The sequence below is a fragment of the Polypterus senegalus genome, chromosome 13, assembly GCF_016835505.1.
Source record: "Polypterus senegalus isolate Bchr_013 chromosome 13, ASM1683550v1, whole genome shotgun sequence".
NCBI lineage: Eukaryota > Metazoa > Chordata > Cladistia > Polypteriformes > Polypteridae > Polypterus > Polypterus senegalus.
This window is the reverse complement of record NC_053166.1, coordinates 21412101-21433586: the sequence shown is the minus strand read 5'-3', so window position 1 is coordinate 21433586 and position 21486 is coordinate 21412101. Positions and strand designations below refer to the sequence as shown.

Here is a 21486-nt window from a genome sequence, read left to right as displayed (position 1 = left end):
AAATTGTACTCAAGTATTTCATTGTGTCTTTGTATCAAAAATATGCAGCATGTCACACTTTCTATAAACGTACTGCTATCCTCCATGGTGACTGCAAGGAGTGACAAAATTTGGAATTGATTTTACTGTTGTGGTACGAATTATATGCTGTATGGAGTTGCAGGAAAGAACACCAGTAAACACAGAAGTGTGAATGAGGTCTTAGGGAGTAGTATTCCTTGGTTCCCATCCATCCATTATCCAACCCACTATATCCTAACTACAGGGTCACAGGGGGTCTGCTGGAGCCAATCCCAGCCAACACAGGGCGCAAGGCAGGAAACAAACCCCGAGCAGGGTGCCAGCCCACTGCAGGGCATTCACATACACACCCACATACAAACCAAGCACACGCTAGGGACAATTTTGAATCACCAATGCACCTAACCTGCATGTCTTTGGACTGTGGGAGGAAACCGGAGTACCCGGGGGGACTGTGGGAGCAAATCTGGGTCTCCTAACTGCAAGGCAGCAGCGCTACCCACTGTGCCACCGTGCCTCTCTCCTTGGTTCCCTCCTTAGAAAAAAAAAATGTTAAAACACAACAAAATTCTTTAGTGAGTTTTGTGTTGCTCAGTTGTGAAACCTTGTGCTAAATGAATTCAATGATCGTTTTCACGACATGGTATACTAATCTGATTTGCTCATCTCTAACTGGTAGCATGTAATCCTAAATACAGACTGGCCTTCAGGTGACTCTTTATTACAAGAAATGGATGAGTGGATGATGTTTAGTCTACTGCCATTGGCACCATTTGCCTTAAATCAATTACTTTTCATAAATCTTACCAATGTATATACTAATGTTACTTTGAAAATGTAGTTGCTGACATATATTTTCACAGTGTTCCCCTGCAGAACTGAAACTGTTTTAATTTTGTAACTCCATGGGCTCAGCTAAGAATACAGTCTACCTTCACCTGATAAGGAAACTCACCAATGTGGCATCAGTTTATTTTTTACTTCTTATATTCTCTCAGCCGTGTGGCGAAGACCAAGAAACGTCCTCACACAAGGTGTTGAAAATATTAGCTGCTTGCACGTAGCATTTGAAACCAATAAGCGCACACAACACGTGTGTCACACAATCAGGCTGCACTATTTACAGAGTGAAGTGACTGCTCGGTAGTAAGAAAAAATAACCTTTGGAAGTTTACCTCAACTGGAAGTACTGAAGTGCAATGAATATCTGCTGGGTTTTAAGTTCATGGTGGCACAGTGGTAAGAGAGTCTGCCTTACAACTTCAGAGTCCAATATTCTTCTGGCGTCTGAGGGTTTTTTTCTAGGTAATCTGATTATCATCCCAAAGATGTACAGGTTAGTTATATTGGCCCCATGTGTAGATCTAAAGGTGAGCTTTCCCTGTGATGAACTGGTGTTGTTTTCTGCCCGGCACCAGCTCCACGCCCAAAAATTGGATTAAGTGCATTTAATACAACATAAGAAATAAGGAATTTGATAAATGAGAGGAGACTAAGTCCATCAAGTTTGTTTGTTTAGCTAATAGCTAAGCTGTTCCTGTATCTCGTCTAGATTCTTCTTAATGGTTGTCAAGATTTCTGCCTTAATTTAGCATCTCAGCAGTTTGTTTCAGATCCCTACAACTTTTTCAGTAAAGAAGAGCTTCCTGGCTTCAGTCTAAAATGGTCTTCCCCTTAATTTCCACGGTTGTCCTTGAGTACATATGTCACTATTAAGGTGAAAGAATTCTGCTTGATAGGGATAGGTGATGGACGATTGACAGACGAGATTAGACAGGAGTCCCCATGGACTATGATGTTTGATGATGACATTGTGATCTGTAGCGATAGCAGCGAGAAAGTTGAGGAGACCCTGGAAAGGTGGAGATTAATGAAGGTCAGTAGGAACAAGACAGAATACATGTGTGTAAATGAGAGAGAGGTCAGTGGAATGGTGAGGATTCAAGGAGCAGAGTCGGCAAAGGTGGATGAGTTTGAATACTTGGGATCAACAGTACAGAGTAATGGGGATTGTGGAAGAGCGGTGAAAACGAGAGTGCAGGCAGGGTGGAATGGGTGGAGAAGAGTGTCAGGAGTAATTTGTGACAGACGGATATCAGCAAGAGTGAAAGGGAAGGTCTACAGGACGGTAAATGAGACCAGTTATGTTATATGGGCTGGAGACGGTGGCACTGACCAGAAAGTAGGAGACACAGCTGGAGGTGGCAGAGTTAAAGATGCTAAGATTTGCAATGGGGTGTGGCGAGGATGGATTGGATTAGAAATGAGGACATTAGAGGGTCAGCTCAAGTTGGATGGTTGGGAGACCGAGTCAGAGAGGTGAGATTGCGTTGGTTTGGACATGTGCAGAGGAAAGATGTTGGGTATATTGGGAGAAGGGTGCTAAGGATAGAGCTGCCAGGGAAGAGGAAAAGAGGAAGGCCTAAGAGAAGGTTTATGGATGTGGTGAGAAGGGACTTGCAGGTGATGGGTGTAACAGAACAAGATGCAGAGGAGAGAAAGATATGGAAGAAGATGATCCACTGTGGTGACCCCTTAAGGGAGCGGCCAAAAGAATAAGAAGAAGAAGGAATAGCTCACCCTAAGTTTAATGTCAAAAGTTCTAATGATGGTGGCTACTGGCCAATAACGTCCATCCATTCATACATTTAATTACCAGCCTGAGAAGTTCATGGGTATATGTAAGCTATCTGAATCAGAAAACCATTGGTCACATCCAGTACAGTACATTACTTTATTATCTTAAATATATTTTGCTCTTTTAATGTAATGTTGTATTGTTTTCCTAATTGTTTAATAAAGTGCATATTGATGACACAACATTAAACGAATATCAATTTATGGACTTTAATCAGCAAAAATATCCTAGTTTATGTCACGGCTGTGCCAGTGTAATATAATCATACAGTCATCCAGTGGACAGAGCACCAGTCACTCACACTGATCAGGTTTAGAGCAGCCAGGTAAACTTTCGGTTGAGACCACCCAGAGAACAACACAATCTGCAAGCTTCACACAGGCATTGACCAAGCTAGAGTGGAAACCAAAGTCATTCGGGGTTTGATGTAAGGACTCTAACCATTGACCCACCCAGAATGGGCCTAGTTATGCCTGATACTTGAAAGCCTACTGAATACTCATCTGTTTCTTACAATAGCTACATCTCTTCTAAATTCCCAAAGGTGAGCAGCTGCTGAGTTAGTAAGTTCCAGCATTGAGTCAAACACAAGGCAAACGAAAAATCCACAGTCCAAGATAGTGAAATGTCAAAGAAAAACAAATAAAAAAATATCAGAAAAAATCTAATTGCACACTTTAAAAATGAACATTTGGGTAACAGTTATAGGCTTAGAGAAGAGACCACCATAGAGGAAGAACAGTTTGGTTTTATGTCAGGGAGAGGAACAACTGGTGCAGTCTTTGCATTGAGTCAGCTCATAGAGAAGCACAGAGAAAACAGAAAGGATTTTATATGGTGTTCAGTGATTTGGAGAAGGCTCATGATAGAGTGCCATGTCCAGAGGTCTGGAGGTGCATAAGAGAGAAATGAGTGTCAAACTGTGAGGATTGTCAAAGATATATATGAGGGAGTGAGGACTGTGTTGGGGTAACAGACAAAATCCCAGTTAAAGGAGGTCTGCACCAGGGATCTTCTTGAAGTCCACACATCTTTAATCTGGTTATGGATGTGTTGAGTCATGGGATTAAAGACCAACTAGCCAACCCGTGGCATACCATACGCCGCATAGTCAGGCCGGTTTTTTAATGATTTTTAAGCACAGGGAGAAAATTAACATTTGATAAATCGGTAATGTAATAAATCAGCAAGAAAAGTAACATTTTACCAATGCAACGAACCAACACACAATCGTCCGTGACTGAAAACTGGCGGACCACCATTGCTCATGTGCCTACCTCCAACTCGTCACTTGAGTCGTTGTCATCTTTGCACAGTCCAGATGCACCTGTGACTCACGTAGACTTTCCGTGTTCCTGCAGGAGCATCTAAGAAGACACATGTTTGTCGCGGATGCGAATTGCTGGATGTAGCGTGTAAAACAATTTGCTATGGTGCACGTGGTCATGCGTCATAACCGAAAACTTTTTAAAGACTGCTTACTTCATTGTGTTTTAACCTCAGTTGTAAAGTATTGTTTTAAGGATCCCATGGGATTCCCCTTGCAAACCGTTTTACACGCTGCATATGGCGATTAACCTCCAGCGTGCGCCATAGGTGTCTTACTTGTCGGCGGCTTAGTGAATTATATATATAGATCCCCCTGGGGCATTTGTTTTGCTGATAACATTGCATTGTATAGCATAAGAAATGTGGAAGTGGAGAGGAAGTTAGAAGAATGGAGAAGGACTTTGGAAGATAGAGGATTAAAGATACATAGGAAGAAGATAGAATATATGAGGTTTAATGATGATCAGGATTCAGAAGTTAGCCAGCAGTGAGAGCTATTGAAAAGAGTGAATACATTTCAATATCTAGGTTAGTCATTGTCCAAGATGGAAAACTAGATACAGAGATACCCCTTCAAGTGAAGTGTGGATGGAACAACTGGAAGAAAGTATCAGGAGTTTTGTGTGATCGAAGAATTAGGGTTAATGGTAAGTTTTTAAGACAATGGTAAGACCAGTGATGATGTATGGAACTCAGATATGGGCAGTAAAAGATAGCTCAGGAGAAGCTGAATGTGGCAGAAAAGAGAAGGTTGAGATTGATTTGAGGAGTTAAAAAAAAAAAAACAACAGTAAAAGAAATGAGTAAAAGAGTTATTTAAGAAAGTATAGGAGAGTGAATTGAAATGATATGGACACGTGATGAGGAGTGACAATCAATATGTAGACAAACGAGTGATGGGAATGGAAATATATAGGGGAAGAGAAAGTGAGGGAGGCCAAAACGGAGGTGGATGCATAAAGTTGAAGAAGATCTGAAGGAAAAAGGGTCTGTCTGAGGAGGAGGTGAAGGACCAAGCTGTTTGGAGATAGTTGATCAAAAATGTCAACCCCACACAGAACTGGAAGAAGAAGAAGAAGAAGAAGAAGAAGAAGAAGAAGACACAATTAAGAAAAGGGCTTCTTTATGCTATTGCAGGCTTATGTTTTTTTATGTTATGCTTTAGTTAAATTCTGAACCTATGTTATGTAATTATAGTACAGAGCTTGCAGGGTATAATTAAGGAATACAGGTTGCAGTTTGAAACTTTTTGCCCCTGATGCTGCTCCAACTATGAGACAGAACCAAGACTGTGTCTCTACTCAGAATGGCAAGAAAATGCTGTAAGTTACAACGTTCCATTTACAGGTGAGTTTATAGGGGATAACATTAGAGCTTTGGATCATCTACTAAACCAGGGGTCTCCAACATTTTTTCCCCTGAAAGCTACTTTTACAAAATGAAAATCTACTCCTGTTTTCTATCGTTTATTCTCATAGCTTATTACAACCCAAACTGAATACGCTTGTTTTGCCTGAACATTTACAAAATGTTGGTGTCCACAACTCCCATTTTGCATTAAAACATCACAAAACATATTTAGTTCACCTGCAAGTGCATTTTGTATGTCTGTATGCATTTTCTAGTGTATCTCCCACTGTTGAATTAAAACATGAATGCTGTCAAAACAAAACAATGCAATTCCAAATCCACAGATGTGACTTATTCCTTTGTCATTTTGTCACATGTCACTGTGCCACTTTATTCACAGGTCCAGTTGCATGTGTGATGTGTTTTTAGTGAGTCAGATGACTGGCACTGCATGGAGTCAACCAGAGAGGCAGGTGTGTGGTGGAGTGGAGCCACTGAGGTTCACTCTTATGGAGTCATTTCAATGTTCATCTGTCAGTCTTGTTCTGAACTTTGACTTCATGACATTCATGGCAGACTCACAGAGGTATGGAGACCCAAACAAAGCAGACATTTTCAGAGCTGCTTGGTGAAGATTCTTCTCGTTATCTGGCTCTACTAAGCTCCAGAAATGCTGAGAATGCTGTTGAGACTTTAACTGCACATTATTTTGAAGGTTTACTAATACATAATATATAAAATCCAATGTTTCTCTGTCTGTCTGTCTGTCCGCTTTTCACAAGAGAACTTCTGAACGGATTTAGATTGGGTTTTTTTCTATAATTTCCTTGAACATTCCGGTTAATTTTACGACTTCTCTCATTTCACTCTGTTATCATAGTTCGCTTGCGGCACCGATTTATTTGCGCGAATCCAAGACACATGCAGCGGGCCGAGCAGAGGGGCCTTCCTCACTCACTCTCCACCTTTGGCGCGTGGTCCTTAACTCCACTTAGCTAGTGAACAACAGAACAACTGAATTTAACTTTGTTTGATATTTAAAATAAAGTGTTACTTAGGTCTTGATGAGTTTGAGTCCAGATATTCTCTTAAGTGGTGGCACGGTGGCACAGCTGCCTCACAGTTAGGAGACCCGGGTTCACTTCCCAGGTTCTCCCCGTGTCTGCGTGGGTTTCCTCCGGTGCTCCGGTTACATCCCAAAGTCCGAAGACATGCAGGTTAGGTGCACTGGCGATTCTAAAATTGTCCCTGGTGTGTGAGTGTGTGTGTGTGTGTGCACCCAGCGGTGGGATGGCGCCCTACCCGTGGTTTGTTTCCTGCCTTGTGTCCTGTGTTGGCTGGGATTGGCTGTAGCAGACCCCCGCGACCCTATAGTTAGGATATAGCGGGCTGGATAATGGATGGATGGATATTCTCTTAAGTGTATGCCACATTGAAAATACAGATTGTAATTCAGATTGTGGATTGTGATTTTGTGTTAAAAGGATTGTGATATGATTTTTTGGAAAGATCGCCCACCCCTTATTTGACTAATCAAGTTTATGTAGGATTCATTAACCCTTTGGCAAGCTACTTGGAAAGGGGTTGAGAGCTACCAGTAGCTCACGAGCAACGTGTTGGAGACCCCTGGTGTGTGTTCTATATAGTAATAAAGCCAAACGTTTCAATATAATTAACCAAATACTTGCATTAATATACAGTAACATTAAAAATTGTTCTTACACTTCCTGCCCTTAATTGAGTATGCAGCGAGCATGGACAATTACCATATATTACTCAAATGAAAGCCATAAACTGTTTATTAACATTAAAATACTGTTTACAAGGTGTCATTTAACTACATCAACAAATCTAAGATTCTTCTCAATTATTTGCTTTTTCTTGACGCAGACAAAACTTATTCACAGGTCTGTCCAGTGCTGTGTTTCCTTGTGGATATGCTGGAAAATAAAAAAGAGCAACATGAAAGTATTTAAAGAGTAGGAAGTCCTCTGTAGGGTGTTAAACTTCTTCTAGCACAGAAGCTTTGTTGAGCCTGCCTGCAACTCTCAGTACCCCATTGCGCACAACTGGATCCACTTGATTTCTTTCACCTGATCATTTTTCTGCAAAGTTATTATCTCTTGTGGATACTCTTGCAGCTGACTGAAGCATTTATGTTCTGTTTTGGCTTTGACGGAATCCTCTTAAGACAGTGGACTTGCCTTCATTGATGATCTTTACTTTTTCAAATACTTCTTTTTCCTTCTGGATGAATTTCAGATTGATTCATCTTTAACTAAAATTGTTTTCTTTCATTTTTCAAGAGAAGCAATACTGAAGATTTTTAATTATTAGAAACCATGCTACATGTTTTTTCCAACAAAACCATTTTCAATAGCAACTTATTATAAATGTCTTTATGGGTTTTGTTTTCTCCTCGATACTGATTTCTGAATCATATTCAGTGAATAATTCTGTTTCATCAGGTCTTCTTGACTAATCATGTTCTAGTTTTAGCAGGAAATCTGGGCCTTGAATCATATATGAGGTGTGGCAGAAAAGTAATGAGACTGGCAACATTGCAAGCGATCTGGCAATGCTGCGCTGTTGTCCTTGATAGAGCACGTGTATCAGTACCCTCCCATAGCTCAGTGCGAGTTTCAACTCCTTCCGTTAACTACGTGATTTTTGTGACTGCTATTAGCGAAGTTGTGTTTTTGGTTGTGCGTCACTCAAAATGGAACAGCGGAATTTGGAGCAACGTTGTGCCATTAAACGACAAGTGTGACGTTTGAAAAGTTAAAACAGGCCTATGGGGAACATTCTTTATCCCGAGCTCAAGTTTTTCGCTGGCACAAATCATTTTTGGAAAGCAGAAAACACGTTGAAGATGAACACCGTTCAGGGAGGACTTGAGCTTCGAAAACCAATGAAAACATCGAACGTGTGAACACTCTTGTGAGATCAGACCGTCGTTTAACATTAAGAATGTTGAGTGAACAATTAAATTTGAACAGATTTACCGTTCATCAAATTTTGACTGAACATTTGCACATGCGAAAAGGTCTGTGCCAAAATGGTGCTGAAAAACCTCACAATTGAGCAGAAGGACAATCGAAAAAACGCATTCCTGTGGTTCCCCAGCCCCCTTATTCACCTGACCTCAGTCCGTGTGACTTTTTCCTTTTTCCTAAACTGAAAAATGTCCTCAAAGGACGTCATTTCAGGACTTTAGAAAACATCCAAAAGAGTGTAACGGACATGCTGAAGACCATACCGGTTGAAGACTTCCAGCGCTGCTACCAACAGTGGGAACAACGTCTCCATCGGTGTGTAGCTGCCCAAGGGAACTACTTTGAACTAACATTGATGCTTGAAAAAAATAAAAACTTTGTTAAATAAAAAATCAGTCTCATTACTTTTCTGCCACACCTCGTACATTACTTCTGTTGAAACTGTCAGTGTTCGTTCATCCTGATGCAGGTTCAATTTTGCTTGCAATGATCCTCGGCCAGCTTTGCATGTCTTTGTTCCCAGCATGGTTCTCTCTCTTTAAATGATTACAACTTTAACATTCTTTATTAATATTCAAGATGTCTGGATGTAACTGTGGACATATCTGGCTTTTACAAAGTATTCAGAATGTATTCAGACCCCTCCACTTTCTACACACTTTATTGTGTCATTCTTCAGTTCCCATCAAAGACCTTCACAGTATAAATTCTCTTCGTACAGACACTTCCTATGCAATCTAAAGGATCTTGAGAAGATCTGCCAGGAAGAATGGAATAAACCGGTCAAACCTAAAACGCAAAGTTTAGAGGGTCTTAGCCAAGAAGACTCAAAGCTGAAACTGCTGCCAATGGGGTTTCTACAAAGTTCAGAATTAAGGCTCTATGTAGTACATCATTGTCGGGCAACCGGTGCGCCGCGCCGTGGAATTTTCTAGGGGCGCCGAAAACTTTTGTAAAATATTTAAAATTGCTAGTGTTTTTGAACTTTTGGTTGATTAAAAAGATAATGTTTTTAAAAAATATATATTTTATGTTGGAAAAACAGATAACGGAACACTTACGGAAATGAAGTCTAAGAAACGCGAGAGACTTCAAATGATCGACAAGGAAATGCGCGTCTGTCTTTCGAAAATTGATCCTCGCATCAATCTCATGTGTGCTGAAAAACAATCTCAACGTTCACATTAATTCAATTTAAGATTTATCTTTTGATTCCGTTATTAATAAAATGTCTTTCAAACTTGTAAAGTTAACTGTTTTATTTGCGGTTGTCCATAGATTGTGTCGTCATGACTTTATTTATGGACAGTCCCTCAGGTGCGCTGCGAAAGAAAATTTTTGGACTCGAAAAAGGTTGCCTTTCACTGTACTACATAAATAAGCGATATCAGTTTTTGACTTTTAATATATATGCAGACCTTTCTGAAAACATTTTCAGTTTATCATTATGGGTTATTGAGAATGATGGGCAAAAAAATATTTTTTTTTTCGTTTAAAATCGAATATATAACACAACAAAGTGTAAAGTGAAGGGGCCCGAGTACTTTTTGAATCTACACACCACTCTCTGTTTCCCCTCCATGCACAAAATGACTCCTTTTTCACACTTTATTACTCTACTCTTTTTAATGTAAAAGCCAATATTTTATTGTTCTGCTTGCTAAAGTGTGTCTGGCTGCTGTCTGCATTTATTGGACTGGCACCCTGTTCAGGTATTCTCGTTCCTGCCTTGTGCCAAAAACATCGATGCATGTGTTAGGCTCCAGATTCCATGTAACCCTACTCAAGATAAGCAGGTTTGAAAAATAGAAGGATGGACGAACTCTGGCAACAAGTACAACATCTGTACTTCCTCAAATACCGTAATACTTCGCATAAAGGAGCACTGCCACTACATTACTGTAAAGCATTGAAAGGCAAACTTTTTCGAGTTGCGGCGCACAAAGTTCAAAAATTTTCTTTCGCGGCGCACCTGAGGGACTGCCCATAAATAAAGTCGTGACAACATAATCTATGGGCAATTGTCAATAAAAACAGTTAATTTTACAAGTTTGAAAGACATTTTATTAATAAAGGAATCAAAGGATAAATCTTAAATTTAAATAATGTGAACGTTGAGATTGTTTTTCAGCACATATGAGATTGATGCGAGGATCAATTTTCGAAAGACAGACGCGCATTTCCTTGTCGATCATTTGAAGTCTCTCGCGCTTCTTAGACTTCATTTCCGTAAGTGTTCCGTTATCTGTTTTTCCAACATAAAATATTTTTTTTTAAACATTATCTTTTTAATCAACCAAAAGTTCAAAAACACTAGCAATTTTAAATATTTTACAAAAGTTTTCACGGCGCGCAATGCGCACCGGTTGCCCGACAATGCTGTAAATCTTATAAAAGCAGATGCTGAAAAAATCCTTTTCTGAGATCAGCCACATTACTAATCACCAACAGAGTCATATGGAGTAAAAAATTATCAGATTAATTGGAGCATCACTAGTTGGTATGATGCTGTATTATTGCTAAGATTGTAATGAGACTGTCATGTGACCCATGATGATATCAGGGTCATGGCATTTAAGATGGTTACCCATATTAAAATAGTGTCCAAAAACTGATTTAATTAAAATAGAGACTAACCTGCAAGCAAATAAATAATCCATTTAAAAGTAGATTGAAGCTTTTACAAGTAACCAAGTTTTATTTCTACTTTGATTTTTTTTTTGTTCTTTCAGCTTTGTTTAAAGATTTAACAAGCAGAGCATTTTGGCCTCTGATAAAGACAAAGACAATTCTCCTGCTTTTTGCTCAAAAAACGTTTTTTTTTTTTTTTAATATTTGACACTCATTACAAAATGTGTTTACTTTCCTCTAATTGGCTACAAACAGTCAGTAAGTCCAACCCGCTATATCCTAACACAGGGTCACGGGGGTCTGCTGGAGCCAATCCCAGCTAACACAGGGCACAAGGCAGGAACAAATCTCAGGCAGGGCACCAGCCCACCGCAGTGGCCTCAAACAATCACTTGTAATTTTAACCCTTGATTTAAAAAAAAATTTCTTCTGCTCCTTGTGTCTTGGGAAGGCAGATTACAAAGTAATGTGGTTGCCTGTTCTGAACCAAAAGTGGATTGGGCAGGTTGAGCTCAGAACAGACAGTAGTTAGTGATCAGATGATCATGAGAGATCGAGAGAAACATAAAGCAGAATGGAGCTGGAAGAAGGGTGACAACAAGTGATGAGACTTCAGAGCACGATCCAGTGTTAAGAGTGTGTTTGGGAATCTATAAAAATAACCTTCACTGTTTATTAGGTGCGTTCGCATACAACAAATCCATTTTCATTGAGATATCTTGAACATATCACGCTGTACACCAGTTGAACACTGCAGAATCTCCTCTTGAAAACCATTGGTAAATTAGCAGAAGTCGTCTGTTGTAAAATGAAGAAACGTTTTGTGCAAACTTCAACTACTAGTTTACTGTTTCAATTTCACCTTGACAGTGGTTACACAACTTGAATATTTATAGATTTTTCTCTTTTTCACCTTCGATATCCACTCCTGATGGCTAACAGATCCTCAAAACAAATTAATGAAGCAGCTGCAGACTAGGAAGTTGCGATCACTGGCTGCTTGAGCGTCGTGAGGAGCTCGTTCCTGCTTTATGAAGTCTTCACAGTGGTTTCAGCGCAAACAGAAGATAAACGGCACACCAGCACCTTGGTTCTCCGGATGCTTTAAGTCGTAACAGGTAAGTTAAATGATCTTACTAACCGTAAAAGTAAAACATGCTATACAGGAAACAAATGGTTATCTAGATTTTAATGTAGTACCCTTTGGCATGTGGCAAATGAACATTTAAATAGTATGTCAGTCAGTCAGTCAATGTCCAACCCGAGCCAATCTCAGCCAACACAGGGCACAAGGCAGGAACAAACCCCAGGCACGGCGCCAGCCCACCGCAGTTTATATAGTATGTTCCTTAGACTAAACCAACCCAACATCTCCACTATCTGCAGTTTATAATGATACCCTGTTTCAATGGCACTATAATTTACTAGGGTGCCCAGACGGTGAAAGCAGAAGTTCCAATTTCAAGCAATGCATCTCGATAAATAACTGAATATCAAAATGTCCGGTTTTAACCTTCTGCCCATCTAATAACACAATTAAATATTCTAAACAATTAAAATATTTAATGCATAAATCAATCATTGAGTACAGAAGAACCAATCTATCAACAAAAAAATATATGATTCCACTATATATTCCACTATAAGAAAATCCAAGCACATATATGATGTCACTACATTGGTTACCTGTGTCATTTAGAATTGACTTTAACATATTGCTTATAGTTTACAAAGCCTTAAATAATCTGCTCCATCTTATACAGGTATATCAGAGTGTCTAACACCTTACACTCCAAATCGTAACCTTACAGTAGATCTTCAAATGAGTGTCTGCTTATTATTCTGAGAACTAAATTTAAAAGAGACGGCCTTCTGCTGTTATGAACCTAAAATCTGGAATAGCAGACCGATAGAAACTCAACAGGCTAATATGGTGGAGCACTAACTGCTAAAAACTCATTATTTTAACATGGCTTTGTCATAGCTTTATTATAGGTTTAATCCTGATACTCTGTATATGCATTCTAATTATCATTATCATTCCTGGTGGCTCCATAATCCATACTAATCCCATTTTCTCTTCTGTTTTTTTTTTTTTTTTTTCTGGTTTTCTGTGGTGGCAATTAGCGCCACCACCACCTGATCAAAGCACCATGATGTCTCTACATTGATGGATTAAAGGCCAGAAGTCCACATGACCATTATCATCATGTTCTTCCATGTGAACCCTGAATACCATGAGGACGGATTAAGATCATTTATGTTAGACAGAATGCCTGGAGGGGGCTGGGTGGTCTCGTGGCCTGGAACCCCTGCAGATTTTGATTTTTTCTACAGTCGTCTGGAGTTTTTTTTTTTTGTTTTTTCTGTCCTCCCTGGCCATCAGACCTTACTTTTATTCTATGTTAACTAGTGTTCCCTAATTCTATTTATTTTGTCTTTTTTCTTTCTTCATTATGTAAAGCACATTGAGCTACATCATTTGTATGAAAATGTGCTATATAAATAAATGTTGTAGTTGTTGTTATATGCAATTAATATGCCTAGTGTGTGTGTATATATATAGTATATATCTATCTATTTTATATATATGTATATATATATATATATATATATATATATATATATATATATACATATATACCTGTATATATAAATAAAACGAAAAAAAGAGTTTTACATAAGATAAAGAAAGAACCAAAAGCAGATTGATATATACTCAGCAAAAAAAGAAACGTCCTCTGACTTTCAACTGTTTTTACTTTCAGTAAACTTAATGTGTAAACATTTTTATGAACACTAAAAGAGTCAACACCATAAGACATAAACTAAAAATGTTTCACAATGTGTCCCTGAATGAAGGGAGGCTCAAAATCAAAAGTACCAGTCAGTATCTGGTGTGGCACCAGCTGCTTGAAGTACTGCAGTGCATCTCCTCCTCATGGACTGGACCAGATTTGTCAGTTCTTGCTGTGAGATGTTACCCCACTCTTCCACCAAGGCACCTGCAAGTTCCTGGACATTTCTGGGGAATGGCCCTAGCCCTCACCCTGCGATCCAACAGGTCCCAGACGTGCTCAATGGGATTGAGATCCGGGCTCTTCCACTGCGAGGATGATCAGCTGTCCTTCCTGTCTCCCTCTAGCGCTGTCTTAGGCGTCTCACAGTGCGGACATGGCAATTTATTGCCCTAGCCACATCAGCAGACCTCATGCCTCCCTGCAGCATGCCTAATGCACGTTCACGCAGATGAACAGGGACCCTGGGCATCTTTCTTTGGGTGTTTTTCACAGTCGGTAGACAAGTCTCTTTAGTGTCCTGCGTTTTTAGAACTGTGACCTTAAATGCCTACTTTCTGTAAGCTGTTAAGGTCTTAACGACCATTCCACAGGTGCATGTTAATTAATTGATTATGATTAATTGAACATGCATGGAAAACATTGTTTAAACCCTTTACAATGAAGATTTGTAAAGTTATTTGGATTTTTAAAACATTATTGTTGAAGTACACAGTCCTGAAAAAGGGACATTTCTTTTTTTGCTGAGTATATATATATAGTCACGCTTGGGTCACAGATTTGCACAGAGACACAGGAGGTCGTAGAAACAAGAAGGATTTTTATTCAAACACTGCAAATACATGAGCTTAAATGTGCTCCATGACAAGTCAGAGATGACAGTTCCGCTAGGAGCAGAGAGAGATAAAAGCAAACAATCAATTCCAAAACTGACAGGCGCTGCGCAAGGCTTATCAGTCGGCGGAGTACCGCGCGAGGCTTGTATTACACGTTATAGTGCAAGGATAAGGAACAATGTGAGGGTGGTAGTCAGTGGTTCAGGGTTTGTGGTTTTCCCAGGGGCGTCTGTATCTATTTGGGGTGCGATTAACCCTCCAGCTCACAATATATATATATATATATATATATATATATATATATATATATATATATATATATATATATATATATATATATATACAGTGGAACCTCAGTTTACAAACGTCTCTGAACACATACATATTGGGTCACGACGAAAAAGTTAGCCAAACTTTTGCATCTGTTGATGACCACACGCGTACTCTTTGCATGATTTGACAGTAAAAACTATTTCAACCATTCTATGATTTGCCTCTCGCAAATGAAAGAGGGCACCGTGGCAGATGTTGGCCAACTTGCTGACCAACCACAAGCGTTACCTGGTAGGTAACCACCCATACAATCAGATTGTGATTCAGACTATGAATGCTATGAATGTAATTACCCCAATCTACATGCTGTCAAATGAATGAACCACACGCCGTGGCACAATGTTAGAGGCTTAGCCTCTAGCGCTGATGTCTGAGGTTTGATTCCCCGGGCGAAACAAGTGTTGTGTACTGCTTACATTATTTGACAGTAAAAACTATTTCAACCATATATATATATATATATATATATATATATATATATATATATATATATATGTAGACATATAAATATATAGATAGATAAATATACTGTATATACACAGTGTATATTTAGTGTATGACTTGTAAAATTATATATACCATTTTTTTGTGGGTAGAATATAGCAAGATTAAAGTCTACATTTCGAGATTAAAGACATGAAAAGGTGGATGGGCAGAACTCAACTGTGCATAGAAATTTGCTTACATACATTTTTATGCATTTTTTTGTGCATACACACATTTCCATGTTTTAGTGTCAATTCTACGCACAGCATACTTGCATATTGTAATCTTTTTAGTTAGCCAATAAAAGGTGTCATTTTGCTTGACTTCTCATTACATCCATAATGGCTAACATGGTACAACATCCTAGTACTACTTAATTCCGTGAGAAAAATTCAGAATTCATCATACTCTCTACTTCTATTTGAACATTGAATATTTCATAGACACTCACCTGGACAAGAAAAATAGATTTCACTTTTACTGGAGCCAACTATATTGCTGACAATGCACTGCATCACACCCTTGTTCGTATTATTCACTTTTGTAGTGTTATTTTTCTCTTCATTTAGCATTTCTCCATCCAGTACCCACTTAAATGAGGCTTCGCTGTCTTCATTAATAGAACATTCAAAAATGATTTCACCAGTCGTGTGGCAGGAGTAGTTTAGCACGGGCATGGATGGCAGTTCTGGAAGAGTCAAAGGAAACTTTTACATGAGAGATATGATTCTACTGTAGGTTACCAGTGCATAGTCATTAATGTCAGACTTTCTTGAATTTTCATTTAACTTTGATTAATCTTATATGGTGCTTTTCATGACGATCACACCAGTTATTTGAAATATTAAATCACATTTTACATCTCACTCTTTTAGAATGGACTGATATTCCGCTAGGTAGCACTGTGGTCTCACAGCTCCAACATCTTGGCTTTGTAACCCATGTCTGGATATCATTTCCTTCAGCAAGAATGTTTTCTCCATATCCTCAAAGAAGTGTTGGTTAAGTCAGTTGGCTTCAATGTGAATGTGTACCTAAATGTGCACTGTTATAGACTGGCACCATGTCCAGGGCAAGTTCCTGCCTTGTATCCAGTACTTCCAGAATAGCATATTGAACAGGACTGAGAATGCTATGTTTTTTTTTTATCTTTGGCGGGTAGAAAAATGCTTAAGGTGGCCCTAGAAGGGGTGCCAGGCGACCATAGGTACATAAGGCATGCTTGTTTCCTCCTACAGTATAAACATGTATTTTAAAGTGACAAAAGCTTGAGTCCTTTAATTATTTAATAATGTAATTAGTTTTTATCATTTGTTTTATAATGTGAAGGGGTAACATCTCTTCATAGAAACTGGCTATTTAGAAGATGACTGGAGAATTATTCAGCTTTGTAAAGCTATTTATGCAAAATAGAGTTTTCAGAGATTGTCTTGGAAAAAATAATTGTTGAATTACTATATTTCTAACCACTAAAGCAAAATTTCATTTTTTTTTTTTGTTTTTACAGGTTTTCAATAAGTTGCTGCTTTTTGGAAATGCTGCTTTCTCACTGAATGGAATTCATTTTTGTAACTTGTATACAGGAATATGGAGAGCTGGAGTCTTTTCTTGCATTATAAAGTACACTCACTTAACAAATGATTAGGAACACCTGTACACCTGTTTATCCATAAAATTATCTGACCAGCCAATCACATGGCAGCAGCATAATGCATAAAACCATGCAGATACAGGTCAGGAGTTACAATTGATGTTCACATCAAACCCCAGAATGGGAGAAAAAGTGATCTCAATGATTTTAGTATAACATGATTGTCGGGGATGGCCGGGCTGGTTTGAATATTTTTGTAACTGCTGATCTTCTGGACTTTACGCACACAAAAGTCTCTAGACTTTACTTAGAATGATGGGAAAAACAAAAAAAGACTCACTGAATGGCAGTTCTGTAGTGACAAATGCCTTGTTGATTAAATAGGTCACAGGAAAATGGCCAGACTGGTTTGAACCGAGAGGTTATGGTAACTCAAATAACCACTCTGTACAACTGTGGTGAGCAGACAACAATCTCAGAATACACAACACATCAAACCTTAAGTCAGATGAACTACGACAACAGAAGATCACGGTGAGTTCCCCTCCTGTCACCAAAAAACTGAAAACTGAGGCTGTAGCAGGCACAGGCTCACCAAAAACCGGGCAGTTTTAGACTGGAAAAACGGAGCTTGGTCTGATGAATCTCTGTTTCTTCTGAGACATGCAGATAGTATGATCAGAACATGGCAACAACATTGTGAATCTACACACCCAACCTGTGTTGTGTCAATTGTGCAGACTGGTGGTAGTGGTGGTATAATGGTGTGAAGAATGTTTTCTTGGCATTCTTTGGGCTCAATAATACCAATCAATAATCAATGAATGCCACAGTACATTTGAGTAGTTTTGCTGATCATGTGCATCCCACAATTTGATAGATAGATAGATAGATAGATAGATAGATAGATAGATAGATAGATAGATAGATAGATAGATAGATAGATAGATAGATAGATGTGAAAGGCATTATATAATAGATAGATAGATAGATAGATAGATAGATAGATAGATAGATAGATAGATAGATAGATAGATAGATAGATAGATACTTTATTAATCCCAAGGGGAAATTCACATAATCCAGCAGCAGTATACTGATACAAAGAAACAATATTAAATTAAAGAGTGATAAAAATGAAAAAAATTAAAATAAAATAAATGTTAGCATTAACTCCCCCGGGTGGAATTGAAGAGTCGCATAGTGTGGGGGAGGAACGATCTCCTCAGTCTGTCAGTGGAGCAGGACAGTGACAAAAGTCTGTCACTAAAGCTACTCCTCTGCCTGGAAATGACACTGTTAAGAGGATGCAGTGGATTCTTCATGATTGACAGGAGTTTGCTTAGTGCCCGTCGCTCTGCCACAGATGTTAAACTGTCCAACTTTAATCCTACAATAGAGCTTATTAATTTGCCCATCTTCTCATGGCTACTTCCAGCATGATAATGCACCATTGTCGGAAAGCTAAGGTCATCTCAAACTGGTTTCATGAACATGACAATGAGTTCAGCGTTCTTCCAGTCACTGAATCCGAATCCAATAAAACTCCTTTGGAAGGTGGTAGAATGGGAGATTTCCATCCATCCATCCATTATCCAACCTACTATATCCTAACACAGGGTCACGGGGGTCTGGTGAAGCCAATCCCAGCCAACACAGGGCACAAGGCAGGAACAAACCCTCGCAAAAGCCCACCGCAGAGATTTAAAGGTAAACTTAAATGATGCAATCAGGTCAACATGGACCAGAATCTCAAAGTAATGTTTCCAACATCTTCTGGAATGCATGCCATGGAAAAATGAGGATGTTTGCAGAGCAAAACGTGGCCATATCCAGTGTTAGTATAGAGGTACTAAGAATTTGCTCAGTGTGTATATATGGCTAGAAAAAGCATTGGCTGAAGTGACAGCCAGTCACAGGGAACACGAGTCCACAATTAACCTGTAAACAAATCCAGAGTATACAGAGAAAAATCCACTTGGGAAAAGACAGTATGAACTCCACATAAAAAGTAAGTGGGCTGTCTCCTGGAGCTGTGAGGCCGCTTTGGCAATTGTCAATGAACACATTCTATTCCACTTTAGGAGTCCTTGAATTTAATCTTGACAGCATACGTAAGACATCTCATTAAGCAGACAAATAATACATCTGTAAGAATTATGTGTTTTCAGTCTGTCTGCTTAAAGAATGGCAAGATCATACGACAGAAACACAGTAAGTATGGTCATTTGATTTCAAGAAGCTACTCACCTATGGCAATTACCTTGATGAGCTCAGTGTAAATCGGACTTCCATTCTCATCAAAGACATTCACAGTGTAAATTCCTTCATCAGCTTTTTCAGTCTTTTCAAGCCAAAGAGTGCCATTCTGGAAAATTTCCATCCTATTGTAACATTTCTCATTATGTGTTATATTCTGCCAGCCCAGAAGTACATCTCCCTTCTTCCACTCTATAGATGCCATTCCTGACATTTCATTTTTTGGATGTAGGGCTAGAGGAGCCCCCAAGGCTGCCAGCTGAGTTTTATCTTTCAAGAGAAGAGATATAAATTAGAAAATGAAAGTAACTTCTCACCAAATTAATGAAACATTAAGAAATATTATAATTAGAAGAGGCCACTTCTCTGTTAATTAATTTGCATACTGTAATTTTGATTTTTCTGCATTACGATTTTTTCTTTTCTTGTCTTAATAATTTTATAAGATGCATTCATTTATAATGTGCAAAGCACCTGTTGTGGCAGCCATGTCTGTTTGTCTATCTGTCAGCAAGCTTGTCCGTCCATCTGTCTGCATGAAACAAGTCGGCCTCATGTGCTGAAATGTATGTGGTAAAGTGAAGCCCGCTTCTGTTTGGCAGCTTTTAAATAATTGCCGCATTCGCGTCTTTATTTGGAGGGACATGGTGCCGTGGCGAGAGCAGTTCCTGTGCACGATACGGGAGCGGACGGCCATGCACTTAGCTTATATCTTCTGTGACCCTAACTGACGCCAGGAGCCTCTGATTGCCACAGCTGTGCCTTTTAAAGGGAAGCGTTAGTGTGAAAAAACAAGCAGAGAAGAGAATGGAGGATAAAGGGTAAGAGAGAGCAGAAGGCAGGAGACGGAAGGAGTTGGTGTGAAGCAAGCTGAAGACAGCAACCTCAGGAGCTGGGAAGAGAGCCCCTGGACAGGAGTGTGTGGCCAACACTTGCAGAGGTTCAGTTGGGTCACTCCAGCTGAACATGTCTGAGGAGCAGGAGTGACCAGGAGTGGGAACGACTATCTACAGCAGACCGGGATGGCAGAGGGAGTCAAGGAGGCTTGGGAATAGAGCCCCAAAGTGAGCACCATGGCCTCTGGGGATCTAAGCCTCAGTATGGAGACTAAGCCTTTCCATAACCAAGGGACGGTAGGGACCCGGACCTGGGGAATGTCAGTTACATCTGTTGTTAGAGCAACTCCTCTGCTGCAAGGTCCGTATGGGATAAGCAGAGGAACCACCAGTTAAAAGATCAATATGCTGGGCTTTCAAGAAAGAATACTTTTCTGTGAGTTGGTTTTAACCTTGTTTTAATGGATTTATTTATTCTGATTTTAACCTCTACCTTACATTTGCTTTCAATTGGATTATTTATTTACTGAACTTTCTTAAAGCACTGCACTTTTTGGACACTTAGCACTGCACTTTCCCCTTGCTTCATGTGGTGTCCTCATTTGCTGAGCTCATCCCTCAGAAGCGTTATCGTCGGTCACATGTTCAAAAGGCTCATGGTGGTACCCGGTGGTGTGGAGCCAACCCGCACCATCACAATGTAGCACACTTATTCTACAAGGACATTTTCCTTCCATCCATCAATTTTCTAACCCGCTGAATGCGAACACAGGGTCACGGGGGTCTGCTGGAGCCAATCCCAACCAAACACAGCACAATCCTGGAACCAATCCTGGGCAGGGTGCCAACCAACCGCAGGACACACACAAACACACCAAGCACACACTAGGGCCAATTTAGAATCCACCTAACCTGCATGTCTTTGGATTGTGGGAGGAAACCGGAGCGTCCGGAGGAAACCCACGCAGACACGGGGAGAACATGTAAACTCCACGCAGGGAGGACCCAGGAAGCGAACCCGGGTCTCCTAACTGCGAGGCAGCAGTGCTACCCACTGCGCCACCGTGCCGCCCACAAGGACATTTTTGGCGCTTTTCCACTGCATAGTACGGAACGACACGGTTCAGTTCAGCTCACTTTTGGGGGGTTTTCCACTGGGAACAGTACCTGGTACCTGGTCCTTTTTTTTAGTACCACCTCAACCGAGGTTCCAAGCGCGCCGAACCGTTACCAAAACGTGACGTGTAAACTCTGCTGGTCACTGATTGGCCGGAGGAAATCGTCATTACTGCTTCACTGGCTATTCTTTTCTTTAAAGGTACACACACGCGGAACTTCGGAAGTTTGTGTCCCGTCTCTCCATCGCTGGACGCAGTTTGTTG

General features: G+C 39.8%; 1 protein-coding gene across 1 annotated transcript in view; it reads right to left on the bottom strand.

Moving 5' to 3' along the window:
* The window catches only part of LOC120542947 (titin-like), a 59591-nt gene that overhangs the window by 14799 nt on the left and 23306 nt on the right, over positions 1-21486 (bottom strand). The window contains exons 4-5 of the mRNA XM_039775713.1: positions 19260-19538; positions 15870-16106 (exon numbers count right to left, since the gene is read on the bottom strand). Coding sequence (XP_039631647.1) covers positions 15870-16106; positions 19260-19538 — 516 coding nt within the window. The remainder of the gene's footprint in view (positions 1-15869; positions 16107-19259; positions 19539-21486) is intronic.